This window comes from Leuciscus leuciscus (assembly GCF_965113295.1).
Source record: "Leuciscus leuciscus genome assembly, chromosome: 25".
Taxonomy (NCBI): domain Eukaryota; kingdom Metazoa; phylum Chordata; class Actinopteri; order Cypriniformes; family Leuciscidae; genus Leuciscus; species Leuciscus leuciscus.
Genome location: NC_138724.1, coordinates 24,575,659 through 24,601,645, shown reverse-complemented (window position 1 = coordinate 24,601,645; position 25,987 = coordinate 24,575,659). Strand labels below are relative to the sequence as shown.

The following is a 25,987-nucleotide window of genomic DNA, read 5'->3' as shown; positions in this document are numbered from 1 at the left end:
TCCATTGACGTCCCCTTGGCTCTTACCTCCTTCAGCTCCACCGTGGCCCATCAGTGCACCAGCTCTGCCAGGCTCCCTCGTCCCCCCGGATCCACCTTGGTCGCTCGTCCACCTTCCCTCACCTCTGGACTGCACTCCTCTGGCTTCGCCTCGTCCCTTCGCCCCCCAGGCTCATTTGGACTCCTCACTCCCTTCAGTTCCTCCTTGGTCCTCACTCCCTCTGTCTTCACCACGCCCTTCTGTGTCCCCGCCTGCACCTGGAGCACCTTGGCACCTTCTGCCTTCCTCGCGTTCTTCTGCCTGCACACACCCTGACAACCTAATCAGTGTGTCATCAAAGAAATACCTTTCATATGAAGTACGGTAATTGTCTTTCACAATGCAATGCACTGAACCGTTTGGTAAACCTATAGATTTTAATTTCAGCAATATACAGTATATGGATTGAGAACTACAGAAATAAAATGTGTGTTTGTACGAACATATAAATTACGTGTAACCATGATGAATACTCGTTATTGCTAATTGATTTCACATAGTGGTAACCACAATTGGTCTATATATATATATATATATATATAAATAAATAAATAAAAGTGGGGGTGTAAACACTGGCAATTTCTTTCAACATGGAGTAGGATAGACAGCAAGGAATAGGAAGAGCTTGTGGACAAGGGATCCGTCAGAGAGGTGGGCATGGGCACCAACAGAGAGGTCAAAGAGGTGGGCATGGGGCCCGTCAAAGGGTTGGTCATCAGAGAGAGGGAGGTAGAACTGTTGTCTTTAATGAAGTCCGGGCCATCATCGTTGATCATGTGGTGAAAACTGTGTAATCTGTCTTTTATAGTACTGTAGCATATTCATTTCAGCACTTCTAAGGCCGATTTGAAACATGTATCTTGCATTGTTTGCTGTTGGATGAACTGATTGTTAAAAGTACTAAACTGGAAGATCATACTGTATTATGTCATATTGCTCATGCTCCGCCCACGACCAATGACGGACTGTCCCGTATTAGCATATTTCCGCCCTCAGACATTTGTAAACTTGTCGACACGCCCCATGGAAGAGATGGGTGGGGTGAGCAGTTGCTCATTATCATTTAAAGAGACATGCACTGAAACGGGTCGCTGTGAACAGAGCTGTTTTTGAGGAGGTAAAAAGCGTGTTGTTTTACACAACCATTGATAAATTTTAACCAAAGTATGTTACAAACTTTACATGAAGACCCTAAAGAATCATACCAACTTGTGGAAAATGGGCATCCGATGACCCCTTTAAATAAAGCATCAGGTAAATCTAGACAGTTAGCGCTCCCTCCAGGACAGACAGTGAATGACTGTGTCAGTTGGTAACATTAGTCCTAAACAAATGTTATTTGCATTTTTCATAAAGTTGTTAAACAGAACTTATGAAAACTCAAACATCTTTAAAGCTTATCCAGCAAAACTTTTGAAGGACAGAAAAAGGCAGCAATTCTGACATGTTTACGACTGTCCAGTGACAGTGAGGAATATTTTAAGCAGACATGTGCAACCTATTCTGGCAGCGGCTTCAAAACGTTTCTCTCTGTAATCCAGTCAAACCACATCCAAGTCTTTCCTTTACATATTCTCTCATCTCAGTTTCTCTGGGCCCCAGACTCTCGGAAAGAGGCCCTTACAATTTCATCATTCACTGCGTCCTGCCATTGGCCAGACTCCAGCTAGAAAACCCCCCTAAGTAAACACAGAACTGCAAACGTTCCTCCCGCCTGGGGCCTGAGGCCTGAGAGGAGCCCCTTGTGTCGATCACACCCCTCAGGTGCAAAACACTCTCCATATTTTGGTACTCTAAGGGGCAGAAACATGTCTTGATGTCGGCAGAATATGTGGCATGTTAATTTCTAAAATAATGAATTTCATCTTGTCCGTTCTTTTGTGGTGAAGGCCACACAAGTCCCCCTGTGGTGAAAATCAAGCTTTTAATGTTGTTTATGTCTATGTGGTGTTTTTAATGTGCTTTAAAGCAGCACTCAGTAGCTTCGGGACTTCTTCGCTGTATTCTCGCTTTTTGCTCGCAGGTTTCTCTCTAGAGCTCCCCCCACAGCTTCGGAATAGATATTTGACAACACTGTTGTAAAAACTCGTTATTGATTCTCAGACACCAGAGGCTATAGATCAACGACATCAAAGCAGAGGGGACGTTCTTTAAAACGTCTTCTTCATTCGGGTTCGGACAGCGTGAGGGAGCGCAATAATGACAGCATTTTAGCAGATTTCTTTTGGCCGTAAAGCAATTGTTTACATCGTTGACCTGATATCACGCGAGACTTCCTGACGCAGCGGCCGGCGGCCCGCCGGCTCAAAGTTGCAAGTGCGTATTTTCCGCTCACGGGCACCGGGGGGTGCGAAACGACCACCATTCAACCCGAAATAAGTAATATAACCATTCCAATGACTCCGAAGCTGTTCAGTTAAGGTAAAAAAAGTTACTTAGTTCACCTTTAAGACAAACCATGTGCAAATTCATGCCAACATCATGCTGAGTGTTTTCTCCTTAAAACTGCGGTGAACCAAAGACAGTCTCAAAAACGCGGTTTGAAATCACTGGTGTTTCTGACGTCACAAACTACCTTGTAACCAATCAGGTCAACGTGTGATCATCAACGAGTGGATGTCTGAGCTGGTGTGAGTGAGTGGAGGCGGAGTAATTTGCATATTCATAGAACCGCGTATACTAAATGAGGCAAGGGTGTAGAGTTTCAAGGAAAAAACTTTTAAATATGTAATTTTGGTGATCAAAGATGAGTTTTAAGGGATCAAATTATTGACTACAGGGGGACTTTAAAACAAACCAGCTGATAGTCAGGCACATACAATGGAAGTGAATGAGGCCGATTATTGTTTCGATACCACAGCCACAAAACCAAACAATATGTGTTAACATGATTTTAGTGTGAAAAATCATATACAAACCTTTTCTGTTAAATATTTTGTTAAAAGGGTCATGGTATGGATTTAAAAAAATATATATATTAACACTTACAATGTTTAAAAAGTTTTGTGTGCAAAAAATAAATATAAATGAGGATTATTTTCAACCCTAATTCTGAAATGATCTTTTTTTTTTTTAGGGGCAGCTCCTTAAGGCTTGTCAGTAAATGGTCCCTTTTATGATTGGCTAACATCATTGCATAGGAAAAAGTATCACCACCTACTCGCTATTGCACACGAGTAAGTGTTTTGAAAACTTTATCCATCGTAATCCACCTTATGCCACAAATGCTGTCGATTAAGCTTAACTTGTATCAAATCTAGAACATTCCTTTACAATGCAGTGTTATTAATAAATTCTGAATGCAGAAATGCCTCGCAAAAAAAAAAAACACTGCACCATTCCCATGTCATTTGATCACTTCAAGCAAGATCCCGCAGAGCTTGATCCCTGCCACCGTCCCATTCCGGTGCCACCCCTCACCCCAAAATCAACACATTCCCAAGGCTCCACCCCTCTTTCACCCTCCTGGTCAAATTCCATTCACTGCTCCCATGACCACAAGCCCAATCTCAGGCAAGACGTCCCTGAGAACATCAGCAGCTTTTACTTTGTTCTTGCTCAGCTAAACTTCAAAATGTCCTGGACGCAACCTGCTCTTCTCACCTGTCTCGTTGTTCTGTCCGCCATCACCTGTGAGTAACCGGACTGAGGTTGACCAAGGGAAGTGTTGATTTACTAATGTGGGGAACCACAGGTTCAACAGTACCTGGAAAGGGTGGCAACTCTTTTGGACTTACCTCAATCATTTCCTCTTTGTTACAGTGTTCCATGGAGCCGACAGTTCCGCTGTGTCAGATAGGAGGGATGGAAAGGCAGCCAATCCTCAAGGTGACCAAAAAAAAAAACACGTTTATAGATCTTTCCAACGAGTTCTTCCCCCTCATCAATGTTCTTCTTCACTGAAGGTGCACTGAGGAAGATCTTCATGCCAGAGTCAGATGCCTCCAGCTTCTTCAAACGGCGAGGCAGGAGGTCTGTGAAAACTCAGGATGAGATAAACGGTGAGGCTATTTGAAAACTCTTGCAACCCCTTGAGCAGCTGTCAACTAAAATGGACAATATATTATACACATATACATACATACTGCAAAGATGCATTCAATTGATCAAAAGTGACAGTAAAGATTTGTAATGTTACAAAAGATATATATTTTAAGTAAATGCTGTTCTTTTGAACTTTATATTCATCAAAGAATGTTGAATAAAAATGTATCACATGTCCATAAAAATATATTATCTTTAAGCAAACTTTCAACATGGATAAGAATAAGAAATGTTTCAGCATATTAATAAAATCAGCATATTAGAATGATTTCTGGAGGATCATGTGACACTGAAGACTGGAATAATGATGCTGAAAATTCAGCTTTGATCACAGGAATAAATTATATTTTAAAATATATTGAAAAAGAAAACAGTTTTATAAATATTTCAAAAATATTACTGTTTACTGTATGTTTAAATTAGATGAATACAAGAGATTACATTTTTTTATATATATATATTACTGAATATATTACATAACCTTTGAACAGTAGTGTATATTTAAAAAATCACAATCTGAAGTCTTGTAAAGTAAATAAGCATCAATCACATCACTGTTGTGGCTTCTAGAACCTTCTAGTCAGGCTTGCTATTGTAAAACAGTAATAAAGAGCCCTTTTAGTAGCAGCTTGCACTGGCCACACAGGTGCTGCGTTTTGAGCCAGCTGAGGAATGCAAGGACGGAAAACCACAGCAAATAGCAGGAACCACAGGTCAGGCTGGAGAAACCAGCTTTCAGTCTTCAGCTCCTGCCAACGGAGGAGGGGCTCTGCTGCTTTTTCATGCTTTTATTTGGCTTTGACCTGGTCTGTGTTTGTTTATGGTTATGGGCTCACCAAAAATTATGTTTGACTCACTTGTGGGAATTCATCACTATGTATTCAGAAAGTGAGGTAAGGACAAGAGGTTGGAACATCCCAAGTGGAATCAATATGTTATATTTTTTGGACTTAAAATAAAACTAAATTAATTGGTATGTGTGGTTATGGTATAACTCGGTGGTGCTGCCTGCCACACTAAATCAGATGATACTATTGTGCAATACAATGAAATCCAAACAAAAGCATTTGCATAATTGTAGTTAAAATGTTATAATTATAGAAAACGGGTCTGTCTATGGAAGCCCATTTCCATAATCATAAATATGACATAGTCAAAGTCAAAATTATGACTATAATTGTGATTTACCAAAGCATGATTTACTTTCTTATGTGGCTGAACTGGGTTTCCATGGTTTACTGAGTTAAGTTTGATCATTTATGAACATCATACCTTAGGCTATTTCTTGATGTCTGAGCATATTTCTGTTTTTATTTCATTCTCTCTTTCTTCCTCTCACATGTTGTTATCTCATTAGCTGAACAGAGACAGAGGCTGGCCGTGGATGAGAGAAGGAGGGAGTATCATGAGGAACAGAGGAATCAGTTTGAGAATTACGCTGAGGAAGAGGATGACGGTGAGTGAAAAAAAAAAAAAGGTCAAATCAAACCACTCACCTGGCGGCCATATTGGATCAGACAGCATCAGTAGCGTTCTGAGATCATTCAACACTGACGCAAACAACTTGAACTCAGATGAACCTTGTGTTTTACAAAACGGTTTTTTTTTATGTATTTTTTTATTTTATTTTTTATATGTTTTTAAACTCACTAATCATATGTAATGCGGCCGTCACGTGCTATCGGAAATGTCACAGTTACTCAAATTTGGTACTTTAGGCTTATATAATCACCCGAATACACAGTCAAAGTTAACATTCCTCCATTTTTACTCTCGTCCAGAGCAAGACGAGCGCACCAGAGCGCAGACAGAGCAGTGGAGAGAGTATCACCACGACGGCCTCGACCCATCGTACGAGTACAACCGACACACGAACTGAAACCGTGGATAACTACAGGGATACGGGTGGAGAGCTTTACAGTACTACTTTACATCATATTTCTGTAAAGGCTTTTTGGCACAACGCATGCCATAAACATGTAGGCTACACATTAGCGCGAAAGAACGTATAGCCATATACGTCATGCATGTATGCGACGTATGTAATCATGTATAGTTCTTTACAAAGATGTACATTTATTCCTATGCAGGCTATTCATAACCCTTAACTGTACGACTAATAACTCGCCAGTTTTTGTTTTATTTTTATGGTTAGTTTAAATGGTACATTTCCCCCGCATGGCAAAATTCTTTGCACAAGTTATAGAAAATAAAAAAAATAATATATATATAACTTTTTATAACTTCTTAATTTAAAAGTATCCAGATTTTATTCATTTGTGCTGGGATAATGTAAATTGTATAATTACATTTATTAAAAATTTGCAGTCTGAGCAAGATGTTGTAGGCCTAAATCTTTGTAACCGTTCATTTTGGTAGAATAAAAGCTATCCAAATAAGTCTGAACAACAATAAAACTGTTTTATCTTTGCATTTAATGGAAAATTGAAATCAACTCACCACACACTCATACACCAAAAACACTCATCACAGAACAAATCTACTGAAGAGAAAACACTGCTTACATCATTTCTGCGACCTGAATGAAAGAACCAGCATGTAGCTGCTAAATTCAGAGGGCTGGTATGAAGACCATGCTGACATGCAAGATTCAGAGCAGAAACTGTTTGAATCTCTCACGGTCATATATCAGTGGGCACATCATATAAAAACAGCTTTGGACGGTGTGTGAAATTTTAGGCATTTTCGCTCCACTGAAACACAAGATCAGCAAATACAAATGTCAGTGACTGAAGCTGGTAGTTTTCATATAGATCTGTGACTAAACAAACACATTGTGGGTCAAGCGTTCTTCAGTTTCCTCAGGCTTAGTCACAATTAAAAGAATAAAATTATGACAACAGCTTACATTACAGTGGCTATATATTACAATTAATAATCATTTAAGTGGTAATAACAACAAATACTTCAATTTCCACAAAATATTACTACGTAACAATCACTGCCATATAGAGTGTGAACAAAATGATACTGTAAATGCCAAAAAGTCATTTAAAAAAAGCAAAGCTTACAAAATAGATCCAAAACATACACAAAAAACTCTTTAAAAAGTGCTTATTACCACCATTTCATACCTTCAAAAAAATTGACAGACACACACATCACTCCAGAATCTTTTCTTGATATTAACAAAGTGTTGATAAAACCATTAAACTGCACATTTCCAATTTTTTTTAAAATACATATTAACACCCTTAATTCACTTGCACCATTCATGCACCCAGAACCGATTTTCAAGTTTATACATACTGGATGGCAATAATTGTGGCTATTGGTTTAAAGCCTCTATTAACTACATCAGCTTCTCTAGACATTCTGTAAATCTCACATCCTTTATCGTTTGGTCCTTCAAAACAGCAGCAGGTTGAAACACAGCAGCAAAAAGTTACAACAATTGTTTAATGAATGAAAACTGTTTTATCTGCACAACTTCTAAGAACTATTACGACCCAAAGCAGACTTGCTTCAACTCGAGGTTCGTAATCTCCATTCAACAGCCACATTAACGCTCAAGTCATGAGCTTTACTCGGTAAAACAGTCACCTTAAATACACAGGCCGCTCTTTTTGAGACCGTGTCAAGGTATAGCGCGCCATTGGCTTTCCAGAGAGGAAAACGTGTTCGACTGTGGACAATGGAAGTTACCGTTAAATAGAAGAAAACACGATTTTCCACAAAGTGCAATAGTCAAGTCGGCGGTCTCACGAGAAGTGATGTCATTTTGAGCCGGTGATGATGGTGGTGACGGTGGATGCCCGCGCTTTCCGCTCGGGCGTTCCCGTCTTCGAGGAAGAGTTTGCCGCTTGCACGGACGAACCTAGACAAAGATAACACCCTCTTCAAGGGCTGTTTGACAACACGACATAATACAACAACACAAAACACATCACTGGTGATAAGCAACTTTTATATGTCGAGTCAAAAACAACTATTGTGAGTTTCAGCTCAAGAAATATAAAGGCCCAGATATACTTCAAGCAAAATCGAAGAACGAACTGGTGTGACGTCCAGTGTTGCCAACGATTTTCAATGGAAAGTAGCTAAAGCCTGCTCGAAAAGTCGCATCATGTAGCTAGATGGCGTCATGCGCCAATTGTCATCTGTTTTCTCTCCTATTCTGTGCTCACATACTGTATTTTAATATACACTGCCCACCAAAAAAAGACGCTGTTTGGATTTAAACAGGCAAATCCTCAAGAGCCTATGATTGGATCATTATTGCAGTGATTATTATGATTCTAGCATGTTAGCCGATACGTTTGGCAGCAGTTCTTCTAACCCTAATTGATGGAGTGTGTAGCTTTTGATTTCTTAAACATCCATGTAGGAAGACCCAACATAGCCATATTTCAGGATGACAAAGATCTTGAACAAAAATGATGCACCTCTTGATGGAAATAACATCACAACATTTATTTCCATCAAGAGGTGCATCCATTGTTGGTCAAGATCTTGTATTGATAATGCAAGAGTCCAGCGCTCTGTAAAGTCTCCTCCAGCACATCCCAAAGACTTTCAGTGAATTTGATCTGGACTCATGTGTGAAATGTGTGAAAATGATTCTTCATCATCCTCACAACCATTCTTTCACAATCTGAGCCTGATGAATCTTGAAATTGTCATTCTGGAATATGGCCATGATGTGTCTTCCTACATGGTTGTTTAAGAGATGAAAAGCTACACACTCCATCAATTATGGTTTGAAGAACTGTTGCCAAACATATAACATGCTAGAAACATAATAATCACTACAATAATAATCCAATCATAGACTCTTAAACTTTAGCCAAATCCGAACAGTGACTTTTTATTTTTTTGGCCGGGCAGTGTAATATATAGCTAGATGTCAAATAAAGCTGTTCTCATTTACATATTTCCTGTCAGACAATGTAACAAGTATGATATAGTGTCAAACTACAGGTTAACCAGAAGTCGCAGGTCTGAAAAGGTGCTAAATCTAGCGATAAAGCCGATAAGTTGACATCATTTTGAACAAAGGCCAAATTTTAGGCCAAAACAAAGTTAGTTTGGAGTTCAACAGCTTGTCAAAGCGAATATCTCAATTAAGTTTGCTCCGGTTGGTAAACACCTTCAAACTACCATTGGTCCGTGGCGATTAAGTAATAGGCAGGCGTGGCTCTGAGGCTCCGCCTTCTTTGGCGTGGATCTTCTCAGGTTCATTTCTTCTGTTCAGTCCGTCGAGGCCAGACACGCATAAAAACATGAACACACTGGAGAGCTGCTTTATAGTAATAGAAATTTAAGTTGTAATTCTAATTTAAAAGTGACTTTCACTGTTTTTAATGTTTAATACTGTAAAAGCTGCTTGCTTTCAAGCAATCTATTGTATAAATTGCTATTTAAATAATCGTGACTTGATTGGAGTGCCAAATTGCAGAGCTCTTGCAAACATAACAAAATCGATATGATGCTGTTTTTGCACCACTGGCATTTTTGTTGTGTGTTTATTTTGTTATTGAGAGAAAAGCGCTCAGCACATATTCACATCTAAATGTGTGGGCGGAGTCAGATGTTATGCTAACGTTATATCGCTGCAAGGTTATTTCGGACTTCTTTTTACCCTTAAGCGAAGAATGAAAAGAACTTCGCTGTGAGTATATCGGGGCCTTAAAGCACTGTGGTAACAACTTACAGTCGTTGCGATGGACTGAAGAAACATCAACCGACTGACTCTTCCCCGGCATGGATGTTGGATTCTGCTTCCTGTGTTGAGAGGAATCCATACTGCTGCCAAGCTGAAGACGCCTCATATGTCGGATCACTGCAGTGGCATTAAACGCTTGCTGTGAGGAGAGAAGAGTTTAGAGAACACAGACATTTAAATCACATGTTAAATAAAATACTGGTCAATCAATACAGGTTTTTCAATTAATGATTCCAAAGGGGGAAAGGAACATTTCGTGGAAAGGACGTGGTCACTTACTCGCCATTTTGCTTTCGCAAAGTTTTTCTTCATCTGTCGGCTGACTGATTCGTGGATGTTCTTACACAGTGCAGTATCACCAGCTATCCTGAAATCAGAGGAGAGTTGGACTTCTTGCAGTATCATCTGGCATCCATGAGGGGGCAGAGTCTTTTTATATGTGACCATATGTGTGTATAAACATAAGGTCACCATGATTTTGCCAAGTAAGACATGTTCCTGAATCAACATATTTTGTTGATCCTGGATTAACATTTCTGCCCCAAAATGTAGTCCTAACCCTATCCCTACCCCTAAACCTACCCAAACTTTTCCCTAAAATCAGAGGGAAATGACAGGTGAATAACACTGATGTTGAAGCACCTCACCCTGGTTTTAAGCCTAAACTTGACATAAACTGTAAACTTGTTCCTCAAATCTGATTGGTTGATTGGAAAGCTGTTCCAGGATCAACAAAGATGTTGATCCAGGAACATGTGGTACTTGGTGAAATCACGTTCACCATAAACGTAACTATATAATGTAAAAACAAAGATTTGTGCTCAATAACATCTTAAGGTGAATGTAGTTACGGTTACGATTACTGCAAGCAAGGTAGCATTGTGTTGATATTAATCAAAGACTTCATTTGAACTTTGTATAATATAGGCTAATATAATATAATATGATATATGTAATAAAATATATACACTGCAATTCAAAAGTTTGGGGTTTGTAATTTTTTTAATGTTTTTGAAAGAAGTCTCTCATGCTGCATTTATTTGATCTAAAATACAGTAAAAACAGTAATACTGAAATATTATTGCAATATCAAATTTTTTTTTTCTATTTGAATATATTTTTAAATGTCATTCATTCCTCTGTGATCAAAGCTGAATTTTCAGCATCATTACTCCAGTCATCGGTCACATGATCCTTCAGAAATCATTCTAATATGCTGATTTGCTGCCCAAGAAACATTTCTGATTGTTATCAATATTGAAAACAGATGCTTAATTTTTTGTGGAAACCCTGATGTATTTTGTTTATCCTTTGAGGAATATAGAGTTTATATTCAATAAATAGAGCATTTATTTTAAACATTATAAAAGTCTTTACTATTTAAAAATATTTTTTTTTAATGCATCCTAGCTGAAATTTATATAAAAAATGTCTTCACTCCAAACTTTTGAACTGTACTATATATATATATATATATATAGATATATATAGATAGATAGATAGATAGATAGATAGATAGAAATCATAAAAGCCTATAGTATTATATTATTACATGTTTTTGCATTGTTACATTATTTTCATGACAATTAAGCATATTTTCCACAGTTCTCATTACTGTAATGCATTATATATATCATATTATATTTACATCATGGTGTAAATTTTATTCTGATTTTATTGAGATTAATGCGAATTTCAAACTTAAAAGTAAAAAAAGGTAACACATTAATGGGCAGGGAAATATTCTTAATGTTATTGATAGACTGTGTGAGTTTCAGCAACTAATATAACATCAGAACGGCAGTGAACACAACCCTGGTCGCTCACCATGGATGCAGAAGAGCCTCATCACAAGATAACCTCTTTTCTGGATCTTTCTGCATCAGGTTACTAATGAAGTCTTTAGCTGTAAAACAACACAAGAAAAAACTCCCTGAATCAGTTACACAAGGGCGCAGTTCTAATTGTGAAAAAATGACACCCTCCTACACTTCCCCAGACACCAGGGAACAGCTTGTGCTGTGGGTGTCGACTTGTTATTTTCAAACGAAGCTGAATCGCCTAGTGCCAGATAATGCTTTTCAACTGCTGATTTATATCTGGCTGCAATACCTGTGTTACTTTCGAAAAACCTATATTAAAGTGTTGCTCATGGGAAAAAAATGAAGTCGTGACTGTCAGTGACAAGTAAACACAAGTAACTCAAGTCTTACTCAATGATAGCGTGTTTCAGTGGGTGGAAGAGACAAAAGGAGGTGAAGAAGGGTGTCATTTTCTCCCATACTAAGAACACAACAAAAGCTTGAACCTGATTAAAAAAAAATATATATATATATATATAAAGAGTTTATGTCATTAACTATAATATATGATTTACTTCACACTTACCCGAATCAGAAATGTCGTCCCAGTACGGGGAATCAAACTCGTATTCTGCCTTCAGTATTTGCTCAAACAGTTTGGAGTCATTCTCGTCGTAAAACGGAGGGTATCCACACAACCTGAGGAGGCAGAGGATTCAAAAGTGGTCAGTGTTTTAACCTGAAGACCTCTTTTTAAAATAATGAATGTAGCAATGGTTGGGAAAGCAGCAGTACATTTCATATGGGGGAAAAAACTACTCACAAGATGTAAGCAATAACTCCGATAGACCAGCAGTCCACGGCTTTGCTGTAAGGCTTCTGTGCTAATACCTCTGGAGCTATTGAACATATTAAACGACAGAGAAAGTGAATGAAATGATTTATTTACTCAAATTTGTGCTGTCAAATCGATTAATCGCGATTAATCACATCTAACATAAACGTTTCTGTTTATATAATATATGTGTGCGTATATGTGTATGTATATATATATACACATACAAACACATATATAGTATATATACAGTATAAATATAATAACATATACATATACACACATATATAATATAAACAAAAACTTTAGTTAGATGTGATTAATCACGATTAATCGATTTGACAGCACTAATAAAAAAGTTTTTAAAGGATAGTTCACCCAAAACCAAATTTGATCATCATTTACTCACTGTCATGTCATTCCAAAACTGTATGTTTTCTAATGTGCTGTTTTTTTAACCACTTTTATTGTGTGTTTTTTTTGTTGTCTTTTTTGGGGGGGGATTTGACAGACATGGTCACTATGTACAATTTGCATAGATATTGTTCAAAATGTCTTCTTTGTATTTCACGAGAAAAAATGGATATTAAAAAGTAAGAATATGGAAACAACAGCATATGTATTTGAAACACATTAAGGTGAGTAAATAATGGCGGAATTTTATTTTTGGAAGTACACTGAAAAAAATTCAGTGAAATTTATGGTAAAAAAAAAAAAGGTAGCTGTGGTTGTCAGAACTGTGCTACTGTAAAATGTATGGTAGTAACATTTTAAGTTTTATAGATTGAACTTAAAATTACAGAAAATTTACAGTTAATTTATTAACTGTAATGATGTTAATACACTAAATTACTAAAGTCATTTTCATTTTCATAACACACCGACAACCACCTTAAAAACATAAGAGGTAAAGAGAAATTCACACGATGAATCAAAGTTCATCACAAAGAGCTTTTCCACACACTTGAGGTAAATATTAATAGATGGTGTCACACAAGATGTAACATAAACCCTAATGTACATAACAAATAAGAACAAAACTAAGAAAAAAACTGTTTAAAAAAAACAAACATCAAATGTGAAGTGTCACGCATGAGGAAATTATAAGACGACTTTTTACACTTTCAAAAACTCAAATTCTACTGTATAATTACATGAAACTTGTATATACAGTAGTAAGAGAACGTATTGTTAACCAATCAACAGGCGTTAAAATTACGATCATTTTTAAATATTCAGATTCACACTGATATTTAGTGGACTGACAGCCCTACCCACATATCCCGGCGTCCCGCAGGCTGTGGACATGATGTCATTGGTTGCGTCCTCCATCTTGGACAGCCCAAAATCACTTATCATAATCTTGGATTCTTCATTCGGGTTAAAATAGAGCAGATTCTCCGGCTGTCAGGCGATGAGAGAGAGAGAGAGAGAGAGGGTGATTAGGTTAAAAAGTCACAGAGTTATTTACACTGTACATCTTGTTTCCACTGAAGTGCGGTGACCTTTCAAGTCTTACGTTCCAGTTCCTGTGTACTATAATGAAACTGTACGTCTATGCATATCGATTTGTTTTGGTGTGAAGGAAATCAGTCAAGGGAAATCATCACCTTCAGGTCTCGGTGGACTATCCCCAGTGAATGCAGGTAGTTAACTGCATCCAGAACCTGTTTGATTAATGCGCTGGCGTCCTGCTCCGTGTAGAAACCCCTCTCCACAATCCGATCGAACAACTCCCCACCGGACACACTGAAAAACACAAGAAATCTGCTTTTTAATGTTTAGAGTTATTCAGAACTGTCAAACTTACATACAGGTGTATACAATAAACAATATACTAGGGATGCATGATATATCGGCCACCATATCGGTATCGACCGATACAGTATATGTTTATTTTTAATGTTATCGTCATAGACCATAGATCATTTGGACGATAAATAATGGATTATTTCCCACTGTCAGTTAGATGTGCACTGCTCGCCATGATGGTTTTTAATTGCTTGAATATAATTGGAATCACTTAAAGGAAAATACAATTAAGTGCAACATATATACAGTTTAAGTGCAAGTCTGTCATATAGGCTACATATAATTATAATGAGAACATTGTAATTGTGTGCTTGGGACTTTGCTTATAATGTGAGACTTTTGTTTTTGTAATCAGGCCAAATTATATAACATTTTGATTTATTTAGATTTTTCGGTTATCAGCTTTCAAATATAAAAAAATATTTTCATATCGGTGCATCCCTACATTATACACTGCTGTTTAAAGGTTTGGGGTTGGTAAGAGTTTTTAATGTTTTTGAAAGTCTCACCAAGGCTACATTTATTTGATCAAAAATACAGTAAAAACAGTAATATTGTGTAAAATTATTACAATTTAAATAACTGTTTCATATTTGAATATCTTTTAAAATGTAATTTATTCCTGTGATCAAAGCTGAATTTTCAGCATCATTACTCCAGTCTTCAGTGTCACATGATCCTCTAGAAATCATTCTAATATGATGATTTCCTGCTCAAGAAACATTTCTGATTATTATCAATGTTGAAAACAGTTGTGCTGCTTTTTATTGTTTGTGGAAACCATGATAACGTTTTTTCAGGATTCTTTGATGAATAGAAAGTTCAAAAGAACAGCATATATTTGAAATAGAAACCTTTTGTAACACTATAAATGTCTTTACTGTCACTTTTGATCAATTAAATGCATCCTTGTTGAATAAAAGTATTAATTTCTCACTGACCCCAAACATTTGAAAGGTAGTGTGTGTTTAAAAATACAATAAAATAAAATAAAAACTCAAATATGGGTTTAACATGTTTCACATTAAGCTATATAGATTGAGACTGTGTTAATCATCTGTTATTCAGATCACTAAAATGATTTCAAGCGGCAGCAGGAGGCTTGGACAACATTCAGAATAAGAATTGGCTCCTTTTCAAGTCATGAGTTTAAAGCGCCACAGGATGTTGAATTGGAATGTGAATTGGAATGACAGAAAGATAATTTTTTGGATTGCAATTAAAAGAAATGTATCAGTCAGTCACACATCAGATATAGGCAAGAACAGATTACTTCTTTGGTTTTTTAAGTTTTCCACATTGCAAACTTGCTTCACATTGTTTGGCTCTATTTCAAAGACTTTGGAGACTTAGAGCATTAATTAAGCACAAATTGAAGTAGCAAAGAGATTTTACTCACAGTTGCATAATAAGATATAAATGACTGGGGCTCTCGTAAATGTCTTCTAGAGCCACAATGTTCTCATGCTTGACCCTGAAAAGAACAGACAAAATATTTGGTCAATTACAATGAACCAGAGGCGCACTTGAGTGGATTATGAAGGCTTTGTTTTGGATGGCTGATGTTGGTTCCCATTACATGCTCCCGTACACCATAGCATATGAGTTGAGCTGATAGATAGAGCTTTTCTGTTCATGCAGACAATGAAAAAAACCTCTAGAGATTCTCAAATGTAAGTTGCTAACAAGTTGCTAAACAACTGAAGGGCAATGCATTCATAATTTATTTCTGTGAATGCAAAGCTGAATTCACTGTCATAAAAAAACATTTTTAGTGCTTTTGACAAAGGGACATTAAAATAATAAAATTAAAAATAAAAATAAATATGTAGTGCTTTTGACAGAGGGACACACAAAGGGAAAATAAAATAAAATAAAATAAAATAAAATAAAATAAAATAAAATAAAATAAAATAAAATAAAATAAAATAAAATAAAATAAAATAAAATAAAATAAAATAAAATAAAATAAAATGTGTAGTGCATTTAACAAAGGGACAATAATGTTTTTTTTTTTTGTTTTTTTTAAAAATAATAATAAAATAAAGTAAGATAAAAAAAAAGTGCTTTTGACAAAGGGGCAGACAAAGGGCCAAAAGCATAACATACAAATGGACAAAAGAATACAATAAAATAAAATCCTTGAGAAATCATCCTAATATGTTGATTTGCTGCTCAAGAAACATTTCTTCTTCTTCTTATTATTATTAAGTGCTGCTTGCTTTTTTGTGGAAACTGTGATATTTTTTTTTCAGGATTCTTTGATGAACAGAAAGTACAGCACTTAGGAATCTTATAGGAATCTTTTGTAACATTTTATAAATGTCTTTGTCACTTTTGATCAACCGAAAGCATCCTTGCTTAATAGTTACATTCCAGTCACTAGAATTATTCTGACCACAGCATCTCCAATCCAGCTGCAAGCTGCAGCGTTTCTCGCGTTTTGCCTTGCCTCCTTTGCCAGAACGCCTTTTTACCATGACAACCGCGGACCTGCGCTCGGCCTCAACGTGCGGTGAATAGCGAGGTCTGCGGTGGAGGCCACATGAATCATTTCTTGCGATGCTTTTGAAAGGGACAGGTAGGAGTCAGTAAAGGTAGGAGGCTGTGAGGGGCGTGTCATAAAGCCTGAGTCATCTCCCGCTCAAACTCACACAAACAGCTTCCTTTCAACTGCAGCTTTTTTCCTCAGTAGCAAGAGGAACTTGTGTGAAGCATGTAATGGGTGTTGGGTTTGTTATTTTAAGCCTTTTCTGGAGGCTTTTAGGAATACTTACTTCCTCAGCACTGCAATCTCGTTTTCTATTCCGCTCTCTTTTCCTCTTAGTGCTTTTTTGGGGATGCATTTCACGGCGTACATGTCTCCTGTGGCCTTCTCTTGGGCCAGGACCACCTCGGAAAACGCCCCTCTGGAAAAAGCAAAAAAGAAAGGCGAAATATAAAATAGTGGAAATGTTTGGGAGACAGAAAGAAGACAGAGAAAAAAATATGCTGCTTGACAGTGGGGTCCAATAGTTTGAAAATAAAATAAAATAAAATAAAATAAAATAAAATAAAATAAAATAAAATAAAATAAAATAAAATAAAATAAAATAAAATAAAATAAAATAAAATAAAATAAAATAAAATAAAATAAAATAAAATAAAATAGTAGTGCTAGACAGCCTAGAAAGGGACAGAAGAATAAAATAAATTAAAATACAATAATAAAAATAACACTGCTTTAGACAGCCTACAAACGGACAAAATAATAAAATAAATTTATATAAAATAAAATAAAAACAGTAGTGCTTTAGACAACCTACAAAGGGACAGAAGAATAAAATAAATTAATATAAAATAAAATAAAAATAGAAGTGACAAGCTACAAAAGGCCAAAGTATAATATAAAATAAAGAAAAAAACAACAATATAGTAGTACTTTTGACAGCCTACAGGGACAAACGCATCAAATAAAATAATAAAATATTGAAGAAAAACTTGACTTGGTTGTCAAATAGTAAGGACTACTTTCAAATGTTTCACTATATTTGTACATTTTCATAAATGTGATGCTCAAAAGCATTCACGCCTCCTCTGATTCTTCAGGGATGTTGTATCATATGCACTGTGTAATCAGTTGGCCATTGTGGCTTGTAGCTAAGCCTTTATTGGTCACTGAAAATCCACTCTAATCCTTCAGCACACACACACACACACACACACACACACAGTAATTTACTAATACCGGCACAAGCACTCGCGGCAATTCGGAAAGCTTGGAACAAAAGGCTGAATCGTTTTATCAAAATATAGGGTTTGGTGGTTTGCCAAAACAAAGCATTTGTCATCTATTTCTTAAACTGTAAAATTCAACTCTCATCTGCGATTGAAACGCAAGCCCTTTAGGAGGCTAGAAATGGAGCGACTCATTGGCCGGGCGCCCAGCAGGTTGAGTACTTTTTAAGCTATGTGTTCACATGAGCGTGTGAGATTGCAGTGGGCGCAGCATTCATCTCTTCAAAGGATTAAACTAGAAGAAAAACAACAGTGTGTGCTTGGATAGAGTGCATTAAACAGATCAGATTTATCACGTGTAATTCAGACACCATTTAAACATTAATGGCGTTTTCCAGTGCAAAAGTCACTGACATGGTGCTAGAGTTTTATGGATGGTTGCCAGAACGTTGATAGGCGGTTGTAAAGATGGTCAGAGTGCTCGTAACTAAGGAGTTATGAGTGGTTGCTAGGTCCTTGCTTACTGGGCCAAGTCAGAACACAGCAAATTTGACCGTTTAGGAAAGTAATCAACACAACTAAACACCTCAACTCAAGCAGAAAAAACTAAAAACAAGACTAAAATAAAATTAAAATAAAACAAAATGTAGGTGATTCAACAAACAGCAAAAAAAAAATAAAGTTAAAAATAGTGCTTTAGGACTACGAAGGAAAGAAAACTAAATTAAATAAATAAAAATAGTAGTGCTTTAGACAGTGTACAAAGGGGAAAAGCATAAAATAAAATATAAAATAAAATAAAAATAGTAGAGGTTTAGACAGCCTACAAAGGGAAAAAGTAATAAAATAAAATAAAATAAAATAAAATAAAATAAAATAAAATAAAATAAAATAAAATAAAATAAAATAAAATAAAATAAAATAAAATAAAATAAAATAAAATAAAATAAATAAAAATAGTAGTGCTTTAGACAGCCTACAAAGGGAAAAAATCATAAAATAAAATAACATAAATAAAAATAGTAGTGCTTTAGACAGCCTACAAAGGGAAAAAAATCATAAAATAAAATAAAATAAAATAAATAAAAATAGTAGAGGTTTAGACAGCCTTCAAAGGGAAAAATCATAAAAAAAAAATAAAAATAAAAAAATAGTAGTGCTTTAGACAGCCTACAAAGGGAAAAAATCATAAAATAAAATAAAATAAAATAAATAAAAATAGTAGTGCTTTAGACAGCCTACAAAGGGAAAAAAATCATAAAATAAAATAAATAAAAATAGTAGAGGTTTAGACAGCCTACAAAGGGAAAAATCATAAAATAAAATAAATAAAAATAGTAGTGCTTTAGACAGCCTACAAAGGGAAAAAAATCATAAAATAAAATAAAATAAATAAAAATAGTAGAGGTTTAGACAGCCTACAAAGGGAAAAAATCATAAAATAAAATAAAATAAATAAAAATAGTAGTGCTTTAGACAGCCTACAAAGGGAAAAAACATCAAATAAAATAAAATAAAATAAATAAAAATAGTAGTGCTTTAGATAGCCTACAAAGGGAAAAAATCATACAATAAAATAAGGTTAAATAAATAAATAAATAAAATAAAAATAGCATAGTAGTGCTTTAGACAGCCTACAAAAGGGCCTAAGAAAAAATATCAAATGAAAAAAGAAAAATATATATTTTTTTTTAATTTTGACAGCCTACAAAGGGACAAAAGCATAAAATCAAATAATAAACTGTTGAAGAACATTTTGACTTGGCCATTTTATGAGCATTTCAAATAGTAAGATCCACTTCAAATGTTTTTTTTCACTTCATAATTCAGGAGATTCAATTCAGCAAATAGCACCAAAAATATATAAAACAAAATCAATTAAATTAAATCAAAACCCATAATTCAGGAGATTCAATTCAACAAGCAGCATGTAAAATATATCTAAATATAAATATATACACAGTATAACCATTATTCAGGTGATCAATACCCATCTAACTGATGGAGAGTGTATCAGTCTACAGAGAAGCAGGTGTCAGTTCACCAACCGCCAGAGGAAATCATCACAGTTACAGGAAGTGTTACGTGCCACACCTTGAGGTAAAGCATGACCGTTAACCCACATCCACTGACCTTTATGTGCTTTTTGTTCCTTGTTGTGCACCTGTAAAATACATTTAGACACAACGCTTGCCAGAGTCAAAGCTAACGTATGCAGTTATTCTCTGAAAAGCCTGTATTTGTGTAACCGTTACACACCTAATTTGCATAGCATGAGGCCAACAAGGACCTAGTGATCATATATCATGACTCTGTGGCCCATGACCTCAATGCTTTGCAGTAAAGCCAAATTTCTAATGCAAATGTCAGAGTTTCATAAGCCTATGCATTATATGGAATGTGGGTGTAGTCACATATTATGAGCTTGAGTCTGAAAAAGGTGCTCCATCACACTTTTTCAGATATTACCATTCATGTAGTGTGTAATATAGCTGTGAATGTGAAATGTCTGGAAAGTTTCAAAGATTAAAGTGCATGATAAATAGAGTTACTCTCTGTGCTTCCATCCAAAGATAATAATTTAACTTATGCGCAACTTATTGCATAAAAGGCTCATGAATTTTCTGTAAAGCTGCTTTGAAATGATATGTATTGAGAAACGCGCTATACAATTGAATGTGAAATAAATAGAATTTTAACAGTGACATACTGAACCACCTCAGGTGAAAACTGACACCTCCACTTGGCAGGTAACAGCATTGTGACGGGATTAATCTAAAATTAACGGATTAACACTTACACTGATTGTATTTTCTCATTTAGAAATGGTAAAAGTGGTACAGGTGGAGTTTGAGCAATAGGTAGATTGCAGTATGTTTGGAGGATGGGGTGGAGATTGTGGAGGTTGAATAGGCAAGTCTGAGCTATTTCTGATAATGCTGCATTGTGCATCCACAACTGAATCTAATATCCGCACACTTAATGCTGTTTTCAGTGTGGTGCCTCTGAAAGCTGAGTATTGTATAAGGAGTATTATGGAATCTGTTATGTCATCTTCAGGATGGCAAATCCTAGAAAGATAATCCCACCTGGATTAAACGTGTTCTAGATTTATGCCTGTTCATCGCAACAGCTTTAAACATCCACTTACAAGTGGAATTATTTTTATATATACACAATAGTGTTTAAAAAGTTTGGGGTTGGTAAGATATCTTAATGTTTCTGAACAAATTCTCTTATGCTCACCAAGACTGCATTTATTTGATCTAAACTACAGTAATAATAAAAAATTAAAAAACTATAATATTGTGACAATTACAATTTAAAAGAACTACTCTGTTATATGTTAAAACGTAATTTATTCCTCTGTGATCAAAGCTGAATTTTCAGCATCATTACTCCAGTATTCAGTGTCACATGATCCTTCAGAAATCATTCTAATATGAGGATTTGATGCAATCTGATTTTTTCAGAATTCTTTGATCAATAGACAGTAAAAAAAAAACAAAAAAAACAGCATTGATCAATTTAATGCATCCTTGCTGAAAAAAATTTAAAAAATAATAAATCTAATTTTAGTTTAAGAAATTTATACAATGACACAAAACTAATTTTATGCATTTATGCATAAACTTTACATCAAAATGTTTTTAAGATCGTGACAAACAAATTTACTAAAGTGTGTCCAAATTTTTGGTACCATAATTCAGGGATCTTCAACCGTACTACTGGAGACCAACTGTCCTGCAACAATGTAATAAAAACTGAAAAGATATTTTGAAAAAGTGTTTTTGAAAAGTTTTACGTATATATGAAAACGTTGTCAAAATGATCCCAGTTCAAAATGACAAAAAAATCCTGTATTAAGCTTCCTGGCCAGTAGTTGGCGATGTCACTTTGTAAAGAAACATAAATCACACATGCGCATGACGTCACCGTCTACACAAATTTGCGTTCTTGTAGTTTACTCTGAGATGATAACAATATTGTTTTCAATATGTGCACTTTGAAACCAGTTTTCAAAAAGGACCCAAAACACCGTTGTTGTGTGAAAAGAATGCCAAAATGCATAAAAAGTTTTCAGTTTTTAGTTAATAAAAACTACTAAAAACTTCCAAAACATCAGCTTAAAATTTTGAAGTGATCCTGAATCCGTTGATTAGAATGTTCAGGTATGTAAAATTAAGGGTATGTTTACACAACACCGTTCTAAAAAAAGAAAAGTTTTCTCTTGTGTTTTTCATGTACAGACGACAGTGTTGTCAAAACAATCCCAGTTCACAAAGATCTGCGAAAATGACTTAAAAACCCTGTATTATTCATGCCAGGCCAGTAGATGGCGATGTCACTCAGAAACACTACGTGCCTATAAACTGAACACGTGATACGCATGACGTCACCGTGTCACATGGAGACGATAACTGTATCGTTTTGAAAAACCCAATTTCAAAAGCTTGCGTTTTCAGACCCCCAAAACGCAGTTGTCGTGTGAATGAACGGTCAAAACACGTAAAATGTTTTCAGTTTTTAGTTGAAAACGGTGTCGTGTAAACGGCCCCTAAAATTGGAGCTGAACTCTGCAGTAAGTGAGTCTCCAGGAGCAGATTTGAAGATCCTCGGTGTAATTCATGCTGTTGATGATGATGGTCATTACATCATCATCATCAAAAGGAGAAGAACACAAAGCACTGCAACAATGAAAAAAATGACATCATCCATGAAACATTAGAACGACTTTAAAAGCTCTTCTGCCATGGTGTGTGAACAACACAATAAAAACTATCATAATCTGGACACGCAAAGAGCGAGAGAGAGAGAGACTTGAGAAACAGAAAGAGAGGAAAGCCTGGATACAGGATAATCTGAGTCTTTCCCTTCTTCTGCATATAATCCACAGTCAACAGTTCAAAGCGTTGGGGGTGGAGCGCTGAACCTCGAATGAGTCAAACAGTCAGATTAAAACAATCATCACACATGTGATTCCTGCTGATGGACCGCTGAGATCTAACAGAGGTTCACATGAGGCTTCGCTTTGAACTGTAAAACCACTGTAACTGGCAGGACTATTGGAGATTCTATACAAATGAAACATTTACAGGTCGGGATCGGCCTGTTTCCAATAAAGCCTCTAGTTAATCCTTATGTAAGAGTCTTTTGGTGAGCTATGGTTAAAATCTTATGTAATACATATCTCTCCACCGTTAGTGACCTGAGCAACCTCAGCTGACTTATACACACACACGTACTAAATATAATACACACACTTCAGATGTTTGGAAAAGGGCAGTGAAAATAAATAAATAAATAATAATAATAATAATAAAAATTAAAAATGAACAATAATAAAATTAAATTAAAAATAAAAATGAACAAAATATAATAAAACATTAAATTAAATTAAAATAAAATACAATATTTGAGTTATTTATGTCTGACCTGACCTCCGTTATAAACATATTATCTTTGGAAAAGGCACTGAAAAAATAAATAAAATAAAAATAATAATAATAAAATAAAATAAATTATTTTTTATAAAAAAAAAATAATAAAAAAAGTCATTTAAATGTCTAGCCTGACCAAGCTCATCTGCCTTATAAATTCTATCTTCAGATTTTAAGATTTACATTGTTCCAACTCAAAACTCATTTTGCTAAACAAAAGGCAAGAGTGGCAAAAGACTATGATACAGCACTATGATACTGGAGTCGATTTCTGAAAAAAGTGTTTAAGAAATGAAGCATAGTTTTACAATGGTGGTGAACGTGTCAGCTAAGGGTCTATCACAGATCACAGGACGAATTAAAATAACAAATAAACCCCCCCACAAATGGTGAAATCTCTTTAAGGGGACATAAAAATACCTGTCCTGTTTTCGGTCCCTGCGCACCACATAAATAGACTTACAGACATCATCTGGTCTATTTCAAGGCATTACTGGGGAAAACCCAGTGAACCTGTACTTCAATGCTGCTACAACAGAAGAGGAATTTGGAAACAGTTGTTAAAGACAACAGAAAGCCATGTTGCCTGGTGTGAGATATTAAAACTGCGGTCTGCACATTATAACCTGCTATTCCAAGTGGGTTAAGTATGGATTTAAAGTGCATATTATGCATTGACACAGACCACATTGCACAGACCAAAACATCCTATTCTACATCTGACTGAATGTGCAACTGTGAGGAAATATTGGCATTCACGTCTGTCTTAGTGACAGGGTTGACAGTTTCATAGTTCATTTAGTCTGGCTTTCAAGGTCATTATAAAGTGCTTATTAGAAAAAGAATTGAATGCTGATGTTTCTAATAAATCATGGTGACAGGGCTGACTGAAAAACCCTACAGAATGTAAGACAGTGATAAAATAGTACTTTTCCTCCCCAAAAAATCATTTCATGACTTTTTTAAAATTTATTTACTGAATTACATTTCATTTTAATAATGATTTACAATGGTAACAGGGTTGACTAATAACGGGAGGAAAATTCAAGTCTTTCGTTGTACATGGTATTATGACAATAAAGGCTTTCCATTCTAATTTAATAAAACCTTTCTGAATAATACAAGTAGGCTATAGCCTATAAATGGAAATACTAGCTTTTATTACCATATATTTATGCAAATTGGTGTCCTGTAGTTTACACTTATATTCATGAGGGACAATAAAAGAAAATAAATGAATTCTTGAGCCAGAAGAACAAGCAATTTCACTTTTTAACCATTTATAAAACATTAAATATGTCTAATGGAATGAGGAAGTAAATCCCCTGTCTGTAACATCAGAATTCTTACAGATCAAACTTTGAAGACCAAAACTGGAAGACATTGACTCTCTGATATGCAGATTTCAAAACCCTCCGTTCACAATGTCAAAGCATCATTCATACTCACGTCCCGAGGATTTCCTTCAACTCGAATATCTTCCTGATGTCATCCACTTGCTTTTTCCACGATCCATTCCCAGATTCCTCGCTTCCCCTGGCCATGGTGCTTCCAGGGTGAGCGCTGCCTCCGAATAACCTTTTTAACGCGTCAATCTTTCCAGCCTTACAGGAAACACAAAACACAGGTAAAGACGCGGACGCGGGTGTCGGTCTCTGTGACTGTGTGACAGAATTTAATCGTTTCTTGCATTCCGTTCCATGCCGCCCGGTACCGTCAACAGAGCGAGGACTGACTGACGCACAGCGCGCGAACTCACCGCGGATCCTGACTGACTCACCGCGACGCGCGACGAGCTCAACCAACAGAACGCGTAGCGCGCGCGCGCAAATGCGTTAGTCCCTGTTCTTGAGGTATTGCAAAGTAAGGCTGTTGTAACGCACCGGTTGATAAATGAATGATGCAACTGTTGCCCGGTAAATAACCGGCGAGCGCGTGTGAGGGATGACAACAGAGACAGACTGCGTCAGGAACGGTACACCTTCTGCATGAAGAGCAAATACTGCATTCATTATTAGCCATCCAAACTCAGTGTAGTGAGGAAGACACTTTACTAACTAAAAACGCCCTATTGACACAAATACACTATAATAGAGGTAATTAAGGTCATTTTAATTTAGCTACACTGAAAAAATAAAGGTTCCTATAAGGGGTTTTCGTAGTAATGTCAGAGGAAGAAAAGCAAAACAAAACCTCTTTTAGTTTAAATAGAACCATTTTTCTTAGTGTGAAGAACATTAATAATCTAAAGAATATTTCCACTATAAAATTAACACATGTAATTAAATATGCACTAATTTACTTACATTTTCAGAAAAGAAACCTGAACATTGGTTAAAGCCAGGTTCAAAATGGTTTAATATTGTTTTGCTTGTAGTGTCTTGCTTTAATTAATATTTGTATCTTAATATTTTATGTATACATATAGTATATAAAAGATGTGGAGGCAAATAAAAATATGAAATGATTATATATATATATATGTCGCAGTAATAATCACTTACCTTTGCTTTTTGAAATAAACTTTTCCATGTTAGGAGTTCTTCAAGAAGGGCTAAAGGAAACATTGACATTTTTCAGAATACATTCAATGTAATTCATTTGAATTGTT

The 25,987-nt window shown here is 35.7% G+C and overlaps 2 protein-coding genes across 3 annotated transcripts; one reads left to right on the top strand and one right to left on the bottom strand.

Moving 5' to 3' along the window:
- The first annotated feature begins 3,012 nt into the window (after nt 1-3,012).
- ucmab (upper zone of growth plate and cartilage matrix associated b) lies at nt 3,013-6,364 on the top strand. Its single transcript, XM_082160592.1, has 5 exons — nt 3,013-3,671; nt 3,802-3,867; nt 3,945-4,040; nt 5,441-5,539; nt 5,865-6,364. The coding sequence occupies exons 1-5, from the start codon at nt 3,347-3,349 to the stop codon at nt 5,960-5,962; spliced, it is 684 nt and encodes a 227-aa protein (XP_082016718.1). The 5' UTR covers nt 3,013-3,346; the 3' UTR covers nt 5,963-6,364.
- Nucleotides 6,365-6,500: 136 nt separating this feature from the next.
- camk1db (calcium/calmodulin-dependent protein kinase 1Db) lies at nt 6,501-25,494 on the bottom strand. 2 transcript variants are annotated; one of them, XM_082160590.1, is made up of 11 exons: nt 24,826-25,494; nt 16,996-17,127; nt 15,618-15,692; nt 14,017-14,155; nt 13,681-13,810; nt 12,395-12,470; nt 12,158-12,270; nt 11,597-11,675; nt 10,049-10,136; nt 9,758-9,908; nt 6,501-7,921 (listed from the first exon to the last, which is right to left on the bottom strand). In XM_082160590.1, the coding sequence occupies exons 1-11, from the start codon at nt 24,918-24,920 to the stop codon at nt 7,821-7,823; spliced, it is 1,179 nt and encodes a 392-aa protein (XP_082016716.1). In that variant the 5' UTR covers nt 24,921-25,494; the 3' UTR covers nt 6,501-7,820. The 2 variants fall into 2 exon arrangements, with proteins under 2 accessions (XP_082016716.1, XP_082016717.1); XM_082160591.1 differs by having other exon boundaries at nt 6,501-7,950; nt 24,826-25,491.
- Nucleotides 25,495-25,987: the final 493 nt, after the last annotated feature.